Source organism: Oncorhynchus masou, chromosome 28 (genome assembly GCF_036934945.1).
Source record: "Oncorhynchus masou masou isolate Uvic2021 chromosome 28, UVic_Omas_1.1, whole genome shotgun sequence".
Taxonomy (NCBI): Eukaryota; Metazoa; Chordata; class Actinopteri; order Salmoniformes; family Salmonidae; genus Oncorhynchus; species Oncorhynchus masou.
In genome coordinates this window covers 32,035,200-32,052,217 of record NC_088239.1, presented here as the reverse complement: position 1 = coordinate 32,052,217, position 17,018 = coordinate 32,035,200, and the positions used below count along the sequence as shown (strand labels likewise).

Here is a 17,018-nt window from a genome sequence, read left to right as displayed (position 1 = left end):
AGGAAATTAGTCAACCCTCTCTGCCTCCACCTCCACATAAGGTACTTTAACCACTTGCAAATACTGAAAGATAAAATGAGTGGCTTTTGTGGCACAAAAACCCATCCCTGCCCACCCTGTGTAACAATATAATTTAATTTTGTTCTTTTCTCTCACGCTCATTGTTTTATTCCAGCTCTCTTGCACTTTCTCTGTCTTCAATCGCTGGTGCCTCTCTCTCTCTCTCTCTCTCTCTCTCTCTCTCTCTCTCTCTCTCTCTCTCTCTCTCTCTCTCTCTCTCTCTCTTCAATCGCTGGTGCCTCTCTCTCTTTCTCGCTCTTTCTCGCTCTCTCTTGCTCTCTCTCTCTCTTGCTCTCTCTCTCTTGCTCTCGTTCTCTCTCTCTCTTGCTCTCTCTCTCTCTCTCTTGCTCTCTTGCTCTGCTCTGAGAAGCATTCCCATCCCCTGCCTCAGGTTGCATATTTCTGGTTGCGGACCCCTGATTGTACACAGCAGCCAATGGTCCTTTAGTCTGATTGGCTCCTGGGCAAGACGACACTGTGGATGAAAGCGTGGAGACAAAAGAGAGAGAGAGCTTGTGGAAAGCAAAAGGGAGAGAGCCTGGAGAGAGAGAGCGTGGATAGAAAGAGAGAGAGAGACAGAGAGAGACAATGAGTGATAGAAGTAGAAACTTTACAAAGGACACCCAGTGTGGTTAAGAGGGAGCATGGACCCAAAGTAACTTTAGGGGAACTGATGCATTGCAGGCAGTTACTTCCACAACGCAGGCAGTTACTTCCACAACTGTACCAAGTGCAATTTAGTGAGAGTGGAGAGAAAAGAAGAGACGGATAAGAGAAGAAATAGCAAAAACTGTCTGAAAAGGACAGAGAAAGAAGGTAAGGTCTGGAATTTTTAATTATTCTGACTTCTCGAATGCCTTTCTATATGATCATCAATGAGAGATTTCAATTAAATGCTTCAATGGGTGTTACTGTTGGGACCTTGCAGTCAATGATACTGGTTTCTCATTTCCTTTCTGCATGTTTAGAATGTTCAGTCATTGTCTTGATGTTATCCTTTGACATTTTTTTTATATGTAGAAATGGAAATGAGAAACCTGTGCAAAGTGAGACAAGCTAACAGAAGCTGTAACCTGCTTATTAATGTATGTTCATTTTGTACATTATTTTTATTTGTCAAGAATGGACTTGAGTAATTTGAGGAGAGAGTAATTGATCTGTGAGAATGCTTGTGGCAAAGTATAACTCGAATACAAACCTGGGCTCAAAACTGTATGGGGTCCTCCAGTACACGTTTAGCCCTGGCGGCAATTCAAACACGCTGTATTTAAAGTCAGGACTTTAGTTTAGTGTTCAAACCTCAGTCACAATTAAGGCTTTCATTTTTCAACATGACGAAGACTTTTGTCACTCTTCTTCAAAACCATTAAGCTGTCTCCTTGTCAACCGAAGCAGGGAAATAAACTGGATTGACAAGTGTGCACAAAGACACAAAGACATTGTAGCTATTATCCGTGTCAGAAGTTGGGACGATTAACGCTCATTCACGGAACTGAGTGACGCACATTATGCTGAGGTTTTGCTGTGTAGTCTCTGTAATAACTAACAACAGCTTCAAAGGGTTCCTAGACAATCTCAGGCTACATCCCAAAAGGCATCCTATTCCCTATATAGTGCACTACTTTTGACCAGAGTCCTATGGGCCCTAGTCAAAAGTAGTGCACTACAAAAGGAATAGGGTGACATTTGAGATGCACACCCAGACGTTCCGACGCTCTACTCTCCCAGTCATGCAGTCGTGTTTTTAAACAACATTCCGACACAGACGGACAGGATAACAGAAAAGGAATCTCTGAATCGCTAAATGCTCAAGCGTTTATGCAGCAGAGAATAAGTACATCACCTCTCTATCTCATCAACAACCTATCTCAATCTCTCCATCTGCAGAGATGTTTTGGAGTGATTATGAAGGGATATTCGAGTACTGAACAGGCCCTCTGCTGTCTGCAGGGTCGCATCCCAAAAGGCAACCTATTCCCTATATAGGGCAGTACTTTTGAACAGGGCCTGGTCAGAAGTAGTGCACTATGCAGGGAATAGGATGCCATTGGGACGCAATCCCAGGACTCTGTTGGTTAATTTGTGGTGGAGTGACATGGATTGCAAACTTTCCTGGTGACACTCATGCCCCGTGACATAATTTCCATGCACCAGTGGTCGGGATGAATGCCAATTTGTGTGATTTAATTTCTCCATAAATCACAAGGTTTCTTTTTCTATGTGCTTGGGGAGAGAAAGAAAGAAAGAAAGAGAGAGAGAAAGAAAGAAAGAGAGCGAGTGAGAGCAGAACCAGCGATGGAAAGAGAAAGAAAGAGCAAGATAGTTGGAATAAGACAATGAGCTTGAGAGAAACTATATTGTTATGGAAAATAATAGGACAAAGGAGCAGGTAGGAAAAAAATCTGGTGATAACTTTTGCCCTTCCCATGGCACTAAGGGTGCTAGCCCATTGCTCCAGACAGAGACAGCAACACTACGTGGTTCACAACACATCATGTACTGTACATCCTATAATTTTCAGAGGCTCACACGTGGCCTCCAAGAACACATAGAGGCAGGATGGAGAGGAAGGGAAGAAGGATAGAGGGAGAGAGAGTGGGATATATAGAGAGGGTAGGGCATAATTAGGAGCACCACATTAAACAGCCCATGGGGAGGGAAATAGAGCACCCTCACTTTGCAGCAGCAGCACAGACAGTGGCTGGGGTTACAGCTACACGGAGAGAGGCTGGGGTTTGGGAGTGCCAGCTACAATTAGGGAGTGTGGCAGAGGCAGGTTCAGAGCATGCCCCATGCCAGCTCTTCTTCCAGTCCTGGGGGGTGGAACCTACTTTGAATAGTTTATGAAAATCTATAATTCTATGACTTTTCTTTGAATATGAAAATGGCTTATGTTTTCTCAGTCTAGCATAGGTGGGAATCTGGCCACCCACACCAGGATGTTACCCATCAATGCTGCCCTAAATAACCCAGATACTGTGCATCCATCTTTCTCTGGGGTCAAAGATATGAAGTGTCTCAGTGATGGCTACTTTCTCCACCATGCAAAATCAATTGTGGTTAACAAATTAGCCATGACGTAATCTCCCTGTGGTTTTATGATGCTGGAGCCCCATCTCCGCCCCTCTTTCACGGTGACTCCGTCATTAATGGTCCATTTAGGAACGGGGGTCCTCTTAGATAGGGGTGAATGGAGGATACGGACATGCCCACTGTGAAATTAAGCCTTATGAATGACCTTAAAGGCAGACCTGGGTCTACATAGGAAATAGGACCACACTGTCACACCACACACAAAGTTGGGAGAAGGTCTGAATGTTATCTCTTCAATAGGTAGGCCTACATTGTGACATATCTGTTCAACGACGCACTGCCGCACCACATTAAGTTGTATATCTGAAAGTTATCTATTCAACAGATATGTTGTTTACCACACTGTTGTTAGCACACACAAAGTGGAGAGAAAGTCAAAGTTATCTGTTCAGTGTTCAATGGCTACATTGTTGGAGTGTCATTGTTGATGGTTTGGTAAGCAGAGTGTATAAATCTGTTCTAGACAAGCACACCGCTGCTCCTGAGAAGAAAGCGCTCTCTCGACAGGAAGTAGGCAACCATCATATGAGATTGACTTTGTGAAAAATGTTTAAATACAATTTCACATGATCTGCAGCAGAGCACAAAAGTCAGGCTGAGTTCACAGTCTGAGTGACTAACGGCAGAGTTTTTTTTTTACAGTTCTGTTAGTTGTGATAGCCTTGTTTCATGTGTGTTGTTTTCCTCTTTAGTAGGCCTAAGGGAATGGGAGAGGGAAAGTAGTGGTTTTGATGGTATTTTTTCGCCAAATATTAGTGCATGGTCTTTAATGGCACCCTATGGTAGGTCAAAAGTAGTGCACTATATAGGGAAAAGGGTGCCATGCTGACAGACTGACTGAGAGTTTGATGACACAACAATATGGTCCTTTAATTCCCTCGAACACCAGCTGTTACTGCTGTTGATTGTTACATCCCCTCCTTGATTGACACACACCTTAGATACACAAGCACACACTCAAACATGCATGCACAAACACACACACATAGACAGCGCAACTGGGCGCTTTGAGAACGACACACATCTTTATAAGGCACGCTGTTCTCTTTGAAAGTTAAACTGTCTTTTACCGTTTCCCTCCGAAATCCTCAAGTCAATAGAAAATGTCATTGTGGTGGGAAAATACCTCCTCTTAAGCTTTCTCATATGATGTCTCCTCCACCCTTCATCCCTCCACCCTCCTCCTTCCATCCATCAATCCATCCATTCCGGACAGGGGAATCTTGTGTGGTAGGTCGTAAAGGCAGGAGCAGCAAGAGCAGCTGCTAATCTGAAGAGCCATCAGATTAGTCTGAGGGAGATATGTGGAATGTTTAGCCAGCGCAACTATGTAGCATGTCACCTCATTAGACACAACAAATAAAGAGGTAGAATGCAATGGGTTGTGAACCCTGAGAGGGAAGGGCTGGGGGGGTGAAGGGGTGTGTGGAGGGTTTAGCGGGAGATAATTTGACTTCATAATGAACAACATGGCGAATTGAATAGAAAGAATGGAGAGAGAATGGAAACAGACAGAATAGGGTAGGACCAGGAGGGGCCCATGGGGGTCAGGGCTCACCCAGCCTGCAAGTGGCCCTTGTGGGGCTCTAAATTCAAGACTGCATCCCAAATGGCACCCGATCCCCTATATAGTGCACTACTTTTTAACTGGGCCCATAGGGAATAGGGCGCCATTTGGGACATATCCATGAGTTCGAGGGCCAGGGTGGCTAGTAGCCATATACCCCCTCCTTTCAGGGGCTCTGTAACAATACCACCACGCTCAGCACCCTCCCCTAGCCACCAGTCTCTTCAATAATGATTAACTGTGTTTGGAGACTGGGAGTGTCCACGGCGGCACAATGAGCTCTCTCTTACTCTATATAATAGAGCTCAACATAGTCTCTCTTCCTCTGCTCTCTTTCTTTCTTTTGTTCTCCCCCCACTTCCCATCTCTTTCTCCACACCCACTGCTAGCAGTCTTTTCTTTCCATTTTTCTCTTTTCCCCTTTCCCCTCTCCCTGCATTATCACGACACAGCTGTCCGTTTTCTGCCCCTTGCAGCTTGTTAATAGAGAGGAAATATATTGTGGTGGAGGCAAACAGATGTTACCACCTCACTGACAAATGGAAAGAAAAACAAGTTAGGCACCGTTTGAGTAGAGCATATGAAAGACATTGATTAAATGTAAAACATTACTTGAAATCAATACGAAACATCAAAAGATCCACAGCACCATGAAATAATGATTGACCTTGCTTGCTCTGATTATTGTGGGCAGTTTGAGTGCAGGAAAAATAACTTTAGCAAATAAACTTGACATTTGGAAATCAGTTATCAAGTCAGTGCCTACACCCGATAAATGGTGGAAATGCTCTTCCTCCGTCTCTCCATTTCTCTACCGCTCTCAACTCTTTCCACTCTCTCCACTTCCTCTTTGCCAAACTCTACTTTGTGGAACGGTGCGCCACTTGTTGCATGTTGCCCTATCAGGCATGTAGCATGTACAGTAGTTCACGGTGTGAGTAGCGTTTAGTAATTCTATTCGGACACAAACACACCAATCTCATGACATCACACCCTGAGGCCATTAGCAGAAGGCAGACAGCGCACCTCTCACCTCCTCTACTAAGGCAGCAGAAAGAGAGAGGGGAGAGGGAGAGAGGGGGAAATGGAGAAAGATGAGAGAAGGAGAGTGTGAGAGGAGGAGAGGGAGATAGATGGGGGAGAGAGAGGGAGTGAGAGAGAGAGAGGAGGAAAGGGGGAGAGAGAGTGGCAGGGAGAAACAGCAGCGCATCTCTCACTTCCTCTATGACAGGCAGCAGAAAGAGAGAGGGAGAAAAGGGGAGAGGGGGAGAGAGGGGAGAGGGAGAGAAGCAACTACACGCTTAGAGAAGAGAGCCAGAGAGAAATGAAAGAAGTTACTGTTGTTCTTAGAAACTGCAAATAGAGGGGGAAGCAGAAATGTAGAAAGAAGAGCGAGAGAGAGGTAGGGTTTGAGGGTGGTTGCTACAGTCCAAGCCAGGGGTTTACTATATATTTTTTTGTATAAGAGGTACTTAAAAAAAATGTCTCCAGCTACAAATGTATTTAGCGTTGAAATAGGCATGCTCTTTTCTCCCCTGCAACTCTTCACCAGGTCTTTGCTGTAAAATAGATTTTATAATGGTAAAAATGACAATTATTTATAGAGAAACAACACAGTTGCATGTTCAGAGTGCATGTAAATGTATACATCACCGTACCATTGTATGGGGAAAAATAATATTATAATTTACCTTTAATTGAGGACTGTGTCTGGCTAGCAATACTGCACACATCATGGTATAGTTCGCAAAACTAATGTGAACTTGCTTAATACAAATAATCATGATAACATTCTATCAGGTAAGCCTATTTTGTAGTTAACATTTTATTGTGAATATTCTGGGGAAAGCCTTTCTGTCTACCCAGAAGATGGTTGTCATTAGCATCGCTAACTGGCTAAACTAAGGGATACACAAATGCACTCACGCACCACACAGACAGATGGGTAATATTGCTGTAAATGAAATGGCAGATATTGTGTTACGTTTGGCTTTTTGAGCCAATAGTGTCTAACCAGTGGTGGGATAATGTCAATTTGGCTTTGATGGGATAGTAACAAATCTAATCAAATGCTATTGGTCTCGTATACATATTTTTCACATGTTACCGCAGGTGCAATGAAGTGCTTATGTTTCTATCTTCAACAATGCAGTAATTGTAATGGTTTTCATCTGGTGAAGGAGAAGAGGTCCAAGGTGCAGCGTGGTACATGTCCATGTTGATATTTATTAACACTGAACACAAAAACAAAATAACAAGGAGAAAGAACGAAACAGTTCTTTCTGTGTGGAAAACACAGACACAGAAAATAATCACCAAACTGGGGAAAACCGGCTACCTAAGTATGATTCTCAATCAGATACAACGATCGACAGCTGCCTCTGATTGAGAACCATACCAGGCCAAACACAGAAATACATCATAGAAAAAAGAACATAGACAACCCACCCCACCCCAACTCACACCCTGACCAAACTAACACAAAGACATAATAAAGGAACTAAGGTCAGAAAGTGACAGTAACACCTAACAATTCACACAAATACAAAACATAGAAAGGAATTAAGAAATATCAGAACGTGCAATATCCATAATACATTTATATACACTATACATCTCTACACACTACCGAGCAGAACGCCGACTCATTCAAGGGTTTTTCTTTATTTTTACTATTTTCAACATTGTAGAATAAAAGTGAAGACATCAAAAACTATGAAATAACACATATGGAATCATGTAGTAACCAAAAAAGTGTTAAACAAATCAAAATATATTTGAGATTTGAGATTCTTCAAATAGCTACCCTTTGCACACTCTTGGCATTCAAGGCATTCACACTCTTGGCATTCACTCTTGCACACTCTTAGCTTAAAGTGGTCCTATGGACAGATACTCCAATCTCCGCTGAGCTTTGCAGCTCCTTCAGGGTTGTCTATGGTCTCTTTGTTGACTCTCTGATAAGGCCCTCCTTGCCTGGTCTGTGAGTTTTGGTGGGCGTCCCTCTCTTGGCAGGTTTGTTGTGATGCCATATTCATTCAATGTTTTAATAATGGATTTAATGGTGCTCCGTGGGTTGTTTAAAGTTTAGGATATTTTTTATAACCCAACCCTGATCTGTACTTCTCCACAACTTTGTCCCTGACCTGTTTGGAGAGCTCCTTGGTCCTCATGGTGCCTCTTGTTTAGTGGTGTTACAGTCTCTGGGGCCTTTCAGAACAGGTGTATATATACTGAGATCATGTGACAGATCATGTCCATTACATGAACTCCAAATAAAAATACATTTCAAATACAGGTTGTAATGCAACAAAATAGGAAAAATACCAAGGGGGATGAATACTTTTGCAAGGCATTGTATGTGCTTTCAGAATTGTTTGGGGAGCTACTCATGGGTTGAGAGCTACTGGTAGCTCGCGATCTACCTGTTGGAGCCCCTTGGTCTAAGCACAACACAATAAATGGGGAAGGAAGAAGCTAAATGCAGAAGGGTTTTGTGCTCAAGCTGGTATCAGAGTTTAGCATCAGGCCTGGTCACTCTCAGGTTAACCTGCAGCCCCTAGAGGACATACCTCTCCCCAATCTCTCCCTCTCCGCTCCTACTCTAAACGCACATCTGCAGTGTGAGAGGCCCCACTAATTAAGTTTTAATACAGCTCTCTATCTTTCTACCACACACAAGCACATGCACACACTTCCACATCAAACGCGCACAGACAAACACAGACGTAAGCACCCACACACACACACACACACACACACACACACGCACACGCACACACACACACACACACACACACACACACATTAAATATCACTCACCAAATAGCAGAAAAGAAGAGGAATCGGTGGTTATACACAATAGGCTGGGATCATTGTCATCCCTCCATCTTTCCATCTTTTCATTCATCCATACTTTCCTCCTTTCCTCCGTAGTTTCAGAGAAGAATGAAACAGCAAAGCGGCTTTTAGGCCAAGGACGATAGTGTCATGATACAACAATGACAGCTACATTTGAAGGGTTTTGAAATTAATCTCTGCTGTCTCTTTTCTCTAGACATTTGAGGACCTACCCAGGACGCAAGAGATAAAGGCACGACATCGGTGGGTCATTGGATCCCTAAAGAAAACACAAAACAATTTGCTTTGTGGTTGAGTATCCATCATGGGAGATCGACTTCACCACTATCTTTGGGGTGGTAGGCCTGTCTACACCCTACTACTCCCACTAGCTCTAGCCCTGCTGACCCTGTTGTGTGAGGCCCAGGGCCGTATGGATAGAGCCAAGTCACAGGAGGAAAGTAGAGCAGGGCTGTTGAGGAGGGTGAAAAGAGGCTGGGTATGGAACCAGTTCTTTGTGCTGGAGGAGTACACTGGACTGGAGCCGCTATACATTGGAAAGGTGAGTTGACACACACAGACATGCATGAACACATACATACACACACACACACATGCACATACCCCCTCTCCAGTTGTCTCCAATTTTTCCCCATTATCCACGTGTATGTCACGACTTCCGCCGAAGTCGGCTCCTCTCCTTGTTCGGGCGGCATTCAGTGATCGACGTCATACCTTCTAGCCATCGCCGCTCCATGTTTCATATATCCATTTGTCTTGTCTTGATTTCATACACACCTGGTTTTCATTTCCCCAATCAATCCACTTGTATTTAACCCTCTGTTTCCCATCATGTTTTGTGTGTAATTGTTTTCATGTCTAGTGATGGTCGTTAAGCGCTTTACTTAATTGTTCCGTTTTTTTGAGCGCGTTTGTTTTGTTGTGCTCCCAGTTTGGAACTATAATAAATTGCGCTTTATTTAATCATACTCTGCTCTCCTGCACCTGACTTCACCTTCATACACTTCCTGACAGTGTATTTATACCTGCGTTTTCGGTTTGTCTATTGCCAGTTCGTCTTGTTTTGTCAGGTTTTACCAGCATGTTTCCCGTTTCACCAGTTATCAAGTTCTTGTATTCCAGTCTTCCTGGATCTGAACTTTCTGCCTGCCCTGTCCCTGATACTGCCTGCTGTTCTGGCCCTTTTTGACTCTGCCTTGGATTACAAACCTCTGCCTACTCTTGTTCTTCCCCTTTTCCTGCCCCTTTGTTTAACAAAAAATATTCTGAGAACTGAACCATCTGCCTCCTGTGTCTGCATCTGGGTCATATCCTGAGCCGTGATAGTACGAACTGGCCATGACTGACCCAGTAGACTCAGACCAGCTCCATAATACTGTTTCCCCCCAAGGAGCCACCATTGGAGGACACAAGGACTTACTGCTTAACCTTATGGAGGGACACCATACCTTGGCGGAACGCCATGACCATGCCTTCAATGCATTGTTGAAACAATTCAGCGGACTATCTACTAGGTAGCAAGCCACCACGGTGTCCTTCCAGACTCGTAGTAACCCCGCTACCAGAGTTGCTTCTCCCCAGCATACCCGGCTTCCTGAGAACCCTGATTACCTCCTCCAGAGCACTACGCTGGGGATCCTGGGACCTGCTGGGCATTTCTCTTCCAGTGTTCCCTCATATTTGAGATACAGCCCTCCTTGTTTCCTTCAGATCGTTCGAAGATGGAGTATCTTATAACGCTAATGTCCGCGAGGGAGCTCACCTGGGCAACAGCTGTGTGGGAGCAACAATCCAGGATGGTGTTCGATTCTCCTGTGTCTGGGAGAAAGGTAGCTCGGAAGCTACTTCCGCTGCGTCAAGACTCCTGGAATGTGGCGTCCTTTTTGGCCACCAAAAGTGCCTGGAACACGGAATTCCTGTTCGACACCTTCTTTCAAGGATAATTGGAGGGTATTAAAGCTGTGCTCGCAGCCAGGGAGCTGCCCATGGACCTCAACTCTCTCATAGCCCTGACAATAAGAATTGATGGGCAGTTACGGGAACGGAGCAGGGAGAGGAGGTCTGTTCCCAGCCACACGCGCTCGTCCACGTGTTCCCCATTGCCTCCAAAGAATCCCAGAAGTCCCTGACGCATGCATTCCCGAGCGAATCCGATGTCACCCGAGTTCTCCCGGGATTCATCGAGGACTGTTGCCACCTCCTGAGCCCATGCAACCGGGCAGGGCTAGATTGTCTACTGGGGAACATTTATGCAGAAGTTGTATGTATTGTGGTATTTCAGGACATTACATATCCCCCTATCGAGTAAAAGACCAGGCTCATCAGTAGGCAGGAGGACGATGGTGGTCCATACAGGGAGTCTCCCATCTCCCGTTACTCACACTCCTCTCCATGCTATCCTACTGTGGGGAGACCGGTCTTAATCTCTCTGGGTGTTCATGGACTCTTCAACCGACGGGAGCTTTATGGATGCGACCCTGGTGTCGGAACTGAGCATCTCTACACAACCCCTCTCCATTCCCATGGACTCCAGAGCATTGGACGAAAGCTGTATTGGCAGGGTCACTCACAGTATGGTTTCCATCAACCTGCGAGTGTAAGGTAACTACAGTGAGTCCATGCAGTTTCTGCTCATTGAGTCTCCTCGTGTGCCTGAGGTTTTGGGATTGTCATGGCTCCAGACGCACAACCCCTTGATCGACTGGGCTACGGATTCTATTTTGGGTTGGAGCCATTTCTGTCATGCACATTGCCTCAAGGCGGCACAGCCTGTCCCTGGGCGTCCTTCTGCGGGCTTGGGAAAGCGTCAGACCTCTCAGCCATTCCCACTGAGTACAATGACCGGGAGATTTTCAACAATTTTCACCATAACAGCACCCACTCGTAGCACGCGCTCCAGCAGGTGTATCTCACTGGTTACCCCCAAAGCCAATTCCTCATTTGGTCGTCTTTCCTTCCAGTTCCCTGCTGCCAATGATTGGAACAAACTGCAAAAATCTCTGAAGCTGGAGACTCATATCTCCCTCACTAGCTTTAAGCACCAGCTGTCAGAGCAGCTCACAGATCACTGCACCTGTTCATAGCCCATCTGTAAACAGCCCATCTATCTACCTACCGCATCCCCATACAGTATTTATTTATCTTGCTCCTTTGCACCCCAATATCTCTATTTGCACATTCATCTTCTGCACATCTACCATTCCATTGTTTAATTGCTATATTGTAATTACTTCGCCACCATGGCCTATTTGTTACCTTAACTCCCTTATCTTACCTCATTTGCACTCACTATATATAGACTTATTTTCTTTTGTTCTACTGTATTATTGACTATGTTTTGTTTATTCCATGTGTAACTCTGTGTTGTTGTATGTGTCGAATTGCTATGCTTCATCTTGGCCAGGTCGCAGTTGCAAATGAGAACTTGTTCTCAACTAGCTTACTAATGGTGAAAAAAACATTTAAAAAAACAAGGCCTGCACAACACAACTTTCCCTCTTCATCAACCCTACTGCGCTATTGACCTCCTCCCTGGCACTACACCTCATCAGGGGGTGGCATTGTCCCTTGTCTGGTCCGGAGACCAAGACCACGGAAGTGTACATTGAGGACTCGCTGCACGGTTAATTGCAAGGTTAATTCCTTAATTCATCCTCCTAGCTGCAGGGTTAATTCATCCTTCTTCCACCCTGCACCCGTGTATCGACTACCGGGACCTTAATGACATCACAGTAAAAATAAATGCTCGAATAAACCTCTACCACTCTTCTCCTCGGCTTTCGAGCCTCTCCAGTGGGCGAATATTTTTTAGAGGTTGGACCTTCGGAACGCCTACCATCTGTTTCGGAGACGAGTGGAAGACAGCCTTTAACACGGCTAGCGGGCACTTATGCGTATCTGGTTATGCCATTTGGACTGGCCAACGCTCCCACGGTGTTCCAAGCCCAGGTCAACGACGTGCTCCGTGACATGTTGAACAGTGTTTGTGTTTGTCTTGTGCATGTCTCCACTCCCACCAAGTGTCTCCTATTTTTCCCCATTATCCCGTGTATTTATACCTGTGTTTTCTGTTTGTCTGTTGCCAGTTCGTCTTGTTTTGTCAGGTCTTACCAGTGTGCTTCCCGTTTCTCAAGTTCTTGTTTTCCAGTCTTTCTGGTTCCGACCCGGTTTCTGACTCTGCCTTGGATTACGAACCGCCGCCTGCCCTCGACCTCCCTTTTTCTGCCGCTTTGTTATAATAAATATTCGGAGAACCAAACTACCCACCCCCTGTCTCTGCATCTGGGTCATATCCTGTGTCATGATATACATGTGCTAACTGCATGTCGCTTTGGATAAAAGCGTCTGCTAAATGCCCACCATCATTACTATTGAACTGTTTGATGACAGTTCTCAACTTTTCCATCAATGTCATCGCGGTCGGCTGGATGTGGTCTCTGATAGCTGCAGGGTTTATCATCATTGATCAAATGTTCAATCCACTTCAACGCTTGAGTGATCAAGGTATCTTCCTGTGCCAATGAATCTCTGTGTCTGCCTCCCAAATGCTACCCTATTCCCTAGTGCACTACTTTTGGCCAGGGTCCATGGGGTTCCCATATGGCCATGGTCAAGAGTAACGCACTATGTAGGGAATAGGGTGCCATTTGGGACACAAGCTCTTATCACGGCACAAGACGAGACCCAGATGCGGACACAGGAGGCAGATGGTTGGAGTCTTGCACTGTTTATTAATCCAAAAAGGGGTAGGCAAGAGAATGGTCATGAACAGGCAAAAGGTCAAAACCAGTTCAGAGTCCAATAGGAACCGAAGGGCAGGCAGATTCAAGGTCAGGGCAGGCAGGAAAGTAGTCCAGAGTCAGACAGTGATCAAAACCCGGGAAGACTAGCAAAAGAGAATAGAAAAGGAGTATGGGGAAAAAACACGCTGGTTGACTTGACTAAACATACAGAGAGAGATAAATACACTGGGGAAAATAAGACAATCACAGGGACAGGAGAAACAGATCAGGGCGTGACACCTCTGCACATACAGTGCATTCCACATGAATTTATATGGAGCACTAGTGTGGATGAGTGTCTAGAATATCTTTCGTTCCATTTACTTAACACTTTCCTTTTTGTCTGAGCCTATATAACAAAGCAGAGGAGACCCACTCAGTGTGAAAGGTGTCTAGCCAGGAATTAAATTTTAGATCTATAGATAGCGGAACTCTCCCAAAAAAAGGACTCTATTCCATGTTCCATTCATTTCTTTTACAGAAATCTTCTGAACCACCATCTTGTGACGTGAAACAGTGAAGTAGTGAAATGTCACAGATTCAGTGAAGTCAAATAATAGCATCACATATTCATATTCATTCTGCGTCTCAAATGGCACCCGAGTGCACTACTTTTGACCAGGGCCCTACAACAAAGGTGTACTTTCTAACCTCTCTTGACCTCTAACCTCTGACCCCTAACCTCTGACCTGTGACCCCCACAGCTCCACTCAGACATGGACCTAGGGGATGGCTCAATCAAGTACATACTATCAGGAGACGGTGCCGGCACCACCTTCACCATTGATGACAGTACAGGAGACATCCATGCCATCAAGAGGCTGGACCGCGAGGTCAAGGCCCAGTACCTGCTGAAAGCCCAGGCCTGGAACAGACAGACAGACCGACCCCTAGAGCCCGAATCTGAGTTTATCGTTAAGATCCAGGACATCAATGACAATGAACCTAAGTTCCAGGATGGGCCCTACCAAGCCACCATACCTGAGATGTCAACCATTGGTGAGTTAGTAGAGATTTTGGTGGTCAAAATCCTTGAATGGATTTTGCAATAGTGGAAACTCCCTCAAGCCAGTGGTTACACCAATGTTTTTAAATCCTTGACAAAAAGTGTGTAAGTGCACATTTTGGGAGAACTGTGGAGAATCGACACATAAAGCCACAGTGTGCATCCAAAATGGCAGCGTATTCTCTACATAGTGCACTACTTTTGACCAGGACCCTTTCAGAAACACAGCTTGAGAGTGGAGCTGGACACCATGCTGCTGCCTCTACACGTTCCATTCATCCATTCATGAACAGTCTTTGCTTATTTTTTAATTATAGTAGTTCAGTTAGCAAACTCTATCTATTATACAGTATGTCTCTGTTGTGCTGGTTATTCACAGCAGTGTGTTTCTGTGAGTAGTGTACGCTGGGAAGGAGATGAGGATGTTCGGTTATGTGCGCACAATAGCCAAAATAATTATATCTCTGCAGTATCGTCATAATGCCATCAAAATTATGTCTCTGCTTACACACTGCACCAGTGGGATACAATATTTATAAATCCACCAGTGAGTGCAGATACCTTGAGGCGGAAAATAACTGCAGTTACTAATAGCCTACACCTATTGTCAACATTGAAGCAGTTTTATGCAGATGGGCCAATCCATTTTGTAAACAGGCCTTGTTGAAATATCCATATAGAAACAGAATGAGTCATTCCAGTTGCGTGGAAATATCTTTGCTCACCAAGTCACTCTATTTCTACTTCCCCATCCCTCCCTCCCCCTGCCTCATTCCCCAGGCACTGAGGTGATTCGGCTGACCGCTACAGATGCTGATGACCCTACATATGGTAACAGTGCCAGAGTGGTCTACAGCATTCTGCAAGGACAGCCATACTTCTCTGTGGAGCCCAAGACTGGTATGTAAAGCACAGGGGAAAACAAAACCAAAAGTGTCAAAACATCGTCAGACCTGCATTAATTAACAATAGTAGTTACAATGGATGTGCTTTAGTTATGTTAGTAGACTTCCATGTTTTGGCACATAACTGAGGCACTCCCATCTGCTACTCCAGGTAACACAAACACACACACACACACACATACAGGCTGAATATAATACAGTTTGAACGTAGACATATATCAACAGGGTTAAGAATGCCCTCTTGTGGCTGCCAATGGTAACAACTGGCAAATCCAATTTTATTTTATTTATTTCACCTTTATTTAACCAGGTAGGCTAGTTGAGAACAATTTCTCATTTACAACTGCGACCTGGCCAAGATAAAGCATAGCAGTGTGAACAGACAACACAGAGTTACACATGGAGTAAACAATTAACAAGTCAATAACACAGTAGAAAAAAAGGGGAGTCTATATACAATGTGTGCAAAAGGCATGAGGAGGTAAGCGAATAATTACAATATTGCAGATTAACACTGGATTGATAAATGGTCATGTACAGGTAGAGATATTGGTGTGCAAAAGAGCAGAAAAGTAAATAAATAAAAACTGTGGGGATGAGGTAGGTGAAAATGGGTGGGCTATTTACCAATAGATTATGTACAGCTGCAGCGATCGGTTAGCTGCTCAGATAGCTGATGTTTGAAGTTGGTGAGGGAGATAAAGGTCTCCAACTTCAGCGATTTTTGCAATTCGTTCCAGTCACAGGCAGCAGAGTACTGGAACGAAAGGCGGCCGAATGAGGTGTTGGCTTTAGGGATGATCAGTGAGATACACCTGCTGGAGCGCGTGCTACGGATGGGTGTTGCCATCGTAACCAGTGAACTGAGATAAGGCGGAGCTTTACCTAGCATGGCCTTGTAGACGACCTGGAGCCAGTGGGTCTTGCGACGAATATGTAGCGAGGGCCAGCCGACTAGAGCATACAAGTCGCAGTGGTGGGTAGTATAAGGTGCTTTAGTGACAAAACGGATGGCACTGTGATAAACTGCATCCAGTTTGCTGAGAAGAGTGTTGGAAGCAATTTTGTAGATGACATCGCCGAAGTCGAGGATCGGTAGGATAGTCAGTTTTACTAGGGTAAGCTTGGCAGCGTGAGTGAAGGAGGCTTTGTTACGGAATAGAAATCCGACTCTTGATTTGATTTTCGATTGGAGATGTTTGATATGGGTCTGGAAGGAGAGTTTGCAGTCTAGCCAGACACCTAGTCTAGCCAGACAATCAATAAGCAAATACATTCGCTACAGCGGAGTTCCGCAACTGGTGGCCTGCAAGTCGAATTCGGCCCGCAGTAGATTTTACTTGGTCCCCCAAGTTTTCTGAGCAAAAAATATGTATATATACAGTACCAGTCAAAGGTTTGGACACACCTACTCATTCAAGGCTTTTTTCCACCTCTCTTCTGGCTACCTGACCATCCGCTCAAGAAAACATTCCCATGTAGCTGAATCAAGTTGAAGATCCCTGAACTACAGTATAACATTCTGACATCATTCGTTAAAAGAAGACACTGGCTGCTACCGAAATGGCACTCCCCTATTCCCTTTTGCACTATAGGGCTCCACTAAAAGAAAAATGCACTACATTTTTAATGCTGTGTTATTTGGTGCCCAGTCTGAGACGTGTCCCTAATCTGCCTGACGACCCGTCATCTACTACACTGCTAACCCTCCCATTACACCATTTCAAACTGTGACCTCTCTCTCT

At 44.8% G+C, this 17,018-nt stretch overlaps 1 protein-coding gene across 1 annotated transcript in view; it reads left to right on the top strand.

The window, feature by feature from the left end:
• LOC135517526 (cadherin-20-like) overlaps positions 1 to 17,018 on the top strand; it is a 126,484-nt gene that overhangs the window by 90,551 nt on the left and 18,915 nt on the right. Inside the window, exons 2-4 of the mRNA XM_064941916.1 lie at positions 8,778 to 9,122; positions 14,067 to 14,361; positions 15,149 to 15,268. Coding sequence (XP_064797988.1) covers positions 8,886 to 9,122; positions 14,067 to 14,361; positions 15,149 to 15,268 — 652 coding nt within the window. The 5' untranslated portion in view covers positions 8,778 to 8,885. The remainder of the gene's footprint in view (positions 1 to 8,777; positions 9,123 to 14,066; positions 14,362 to 15,148; positions 15,269 to 17,018) is intronic.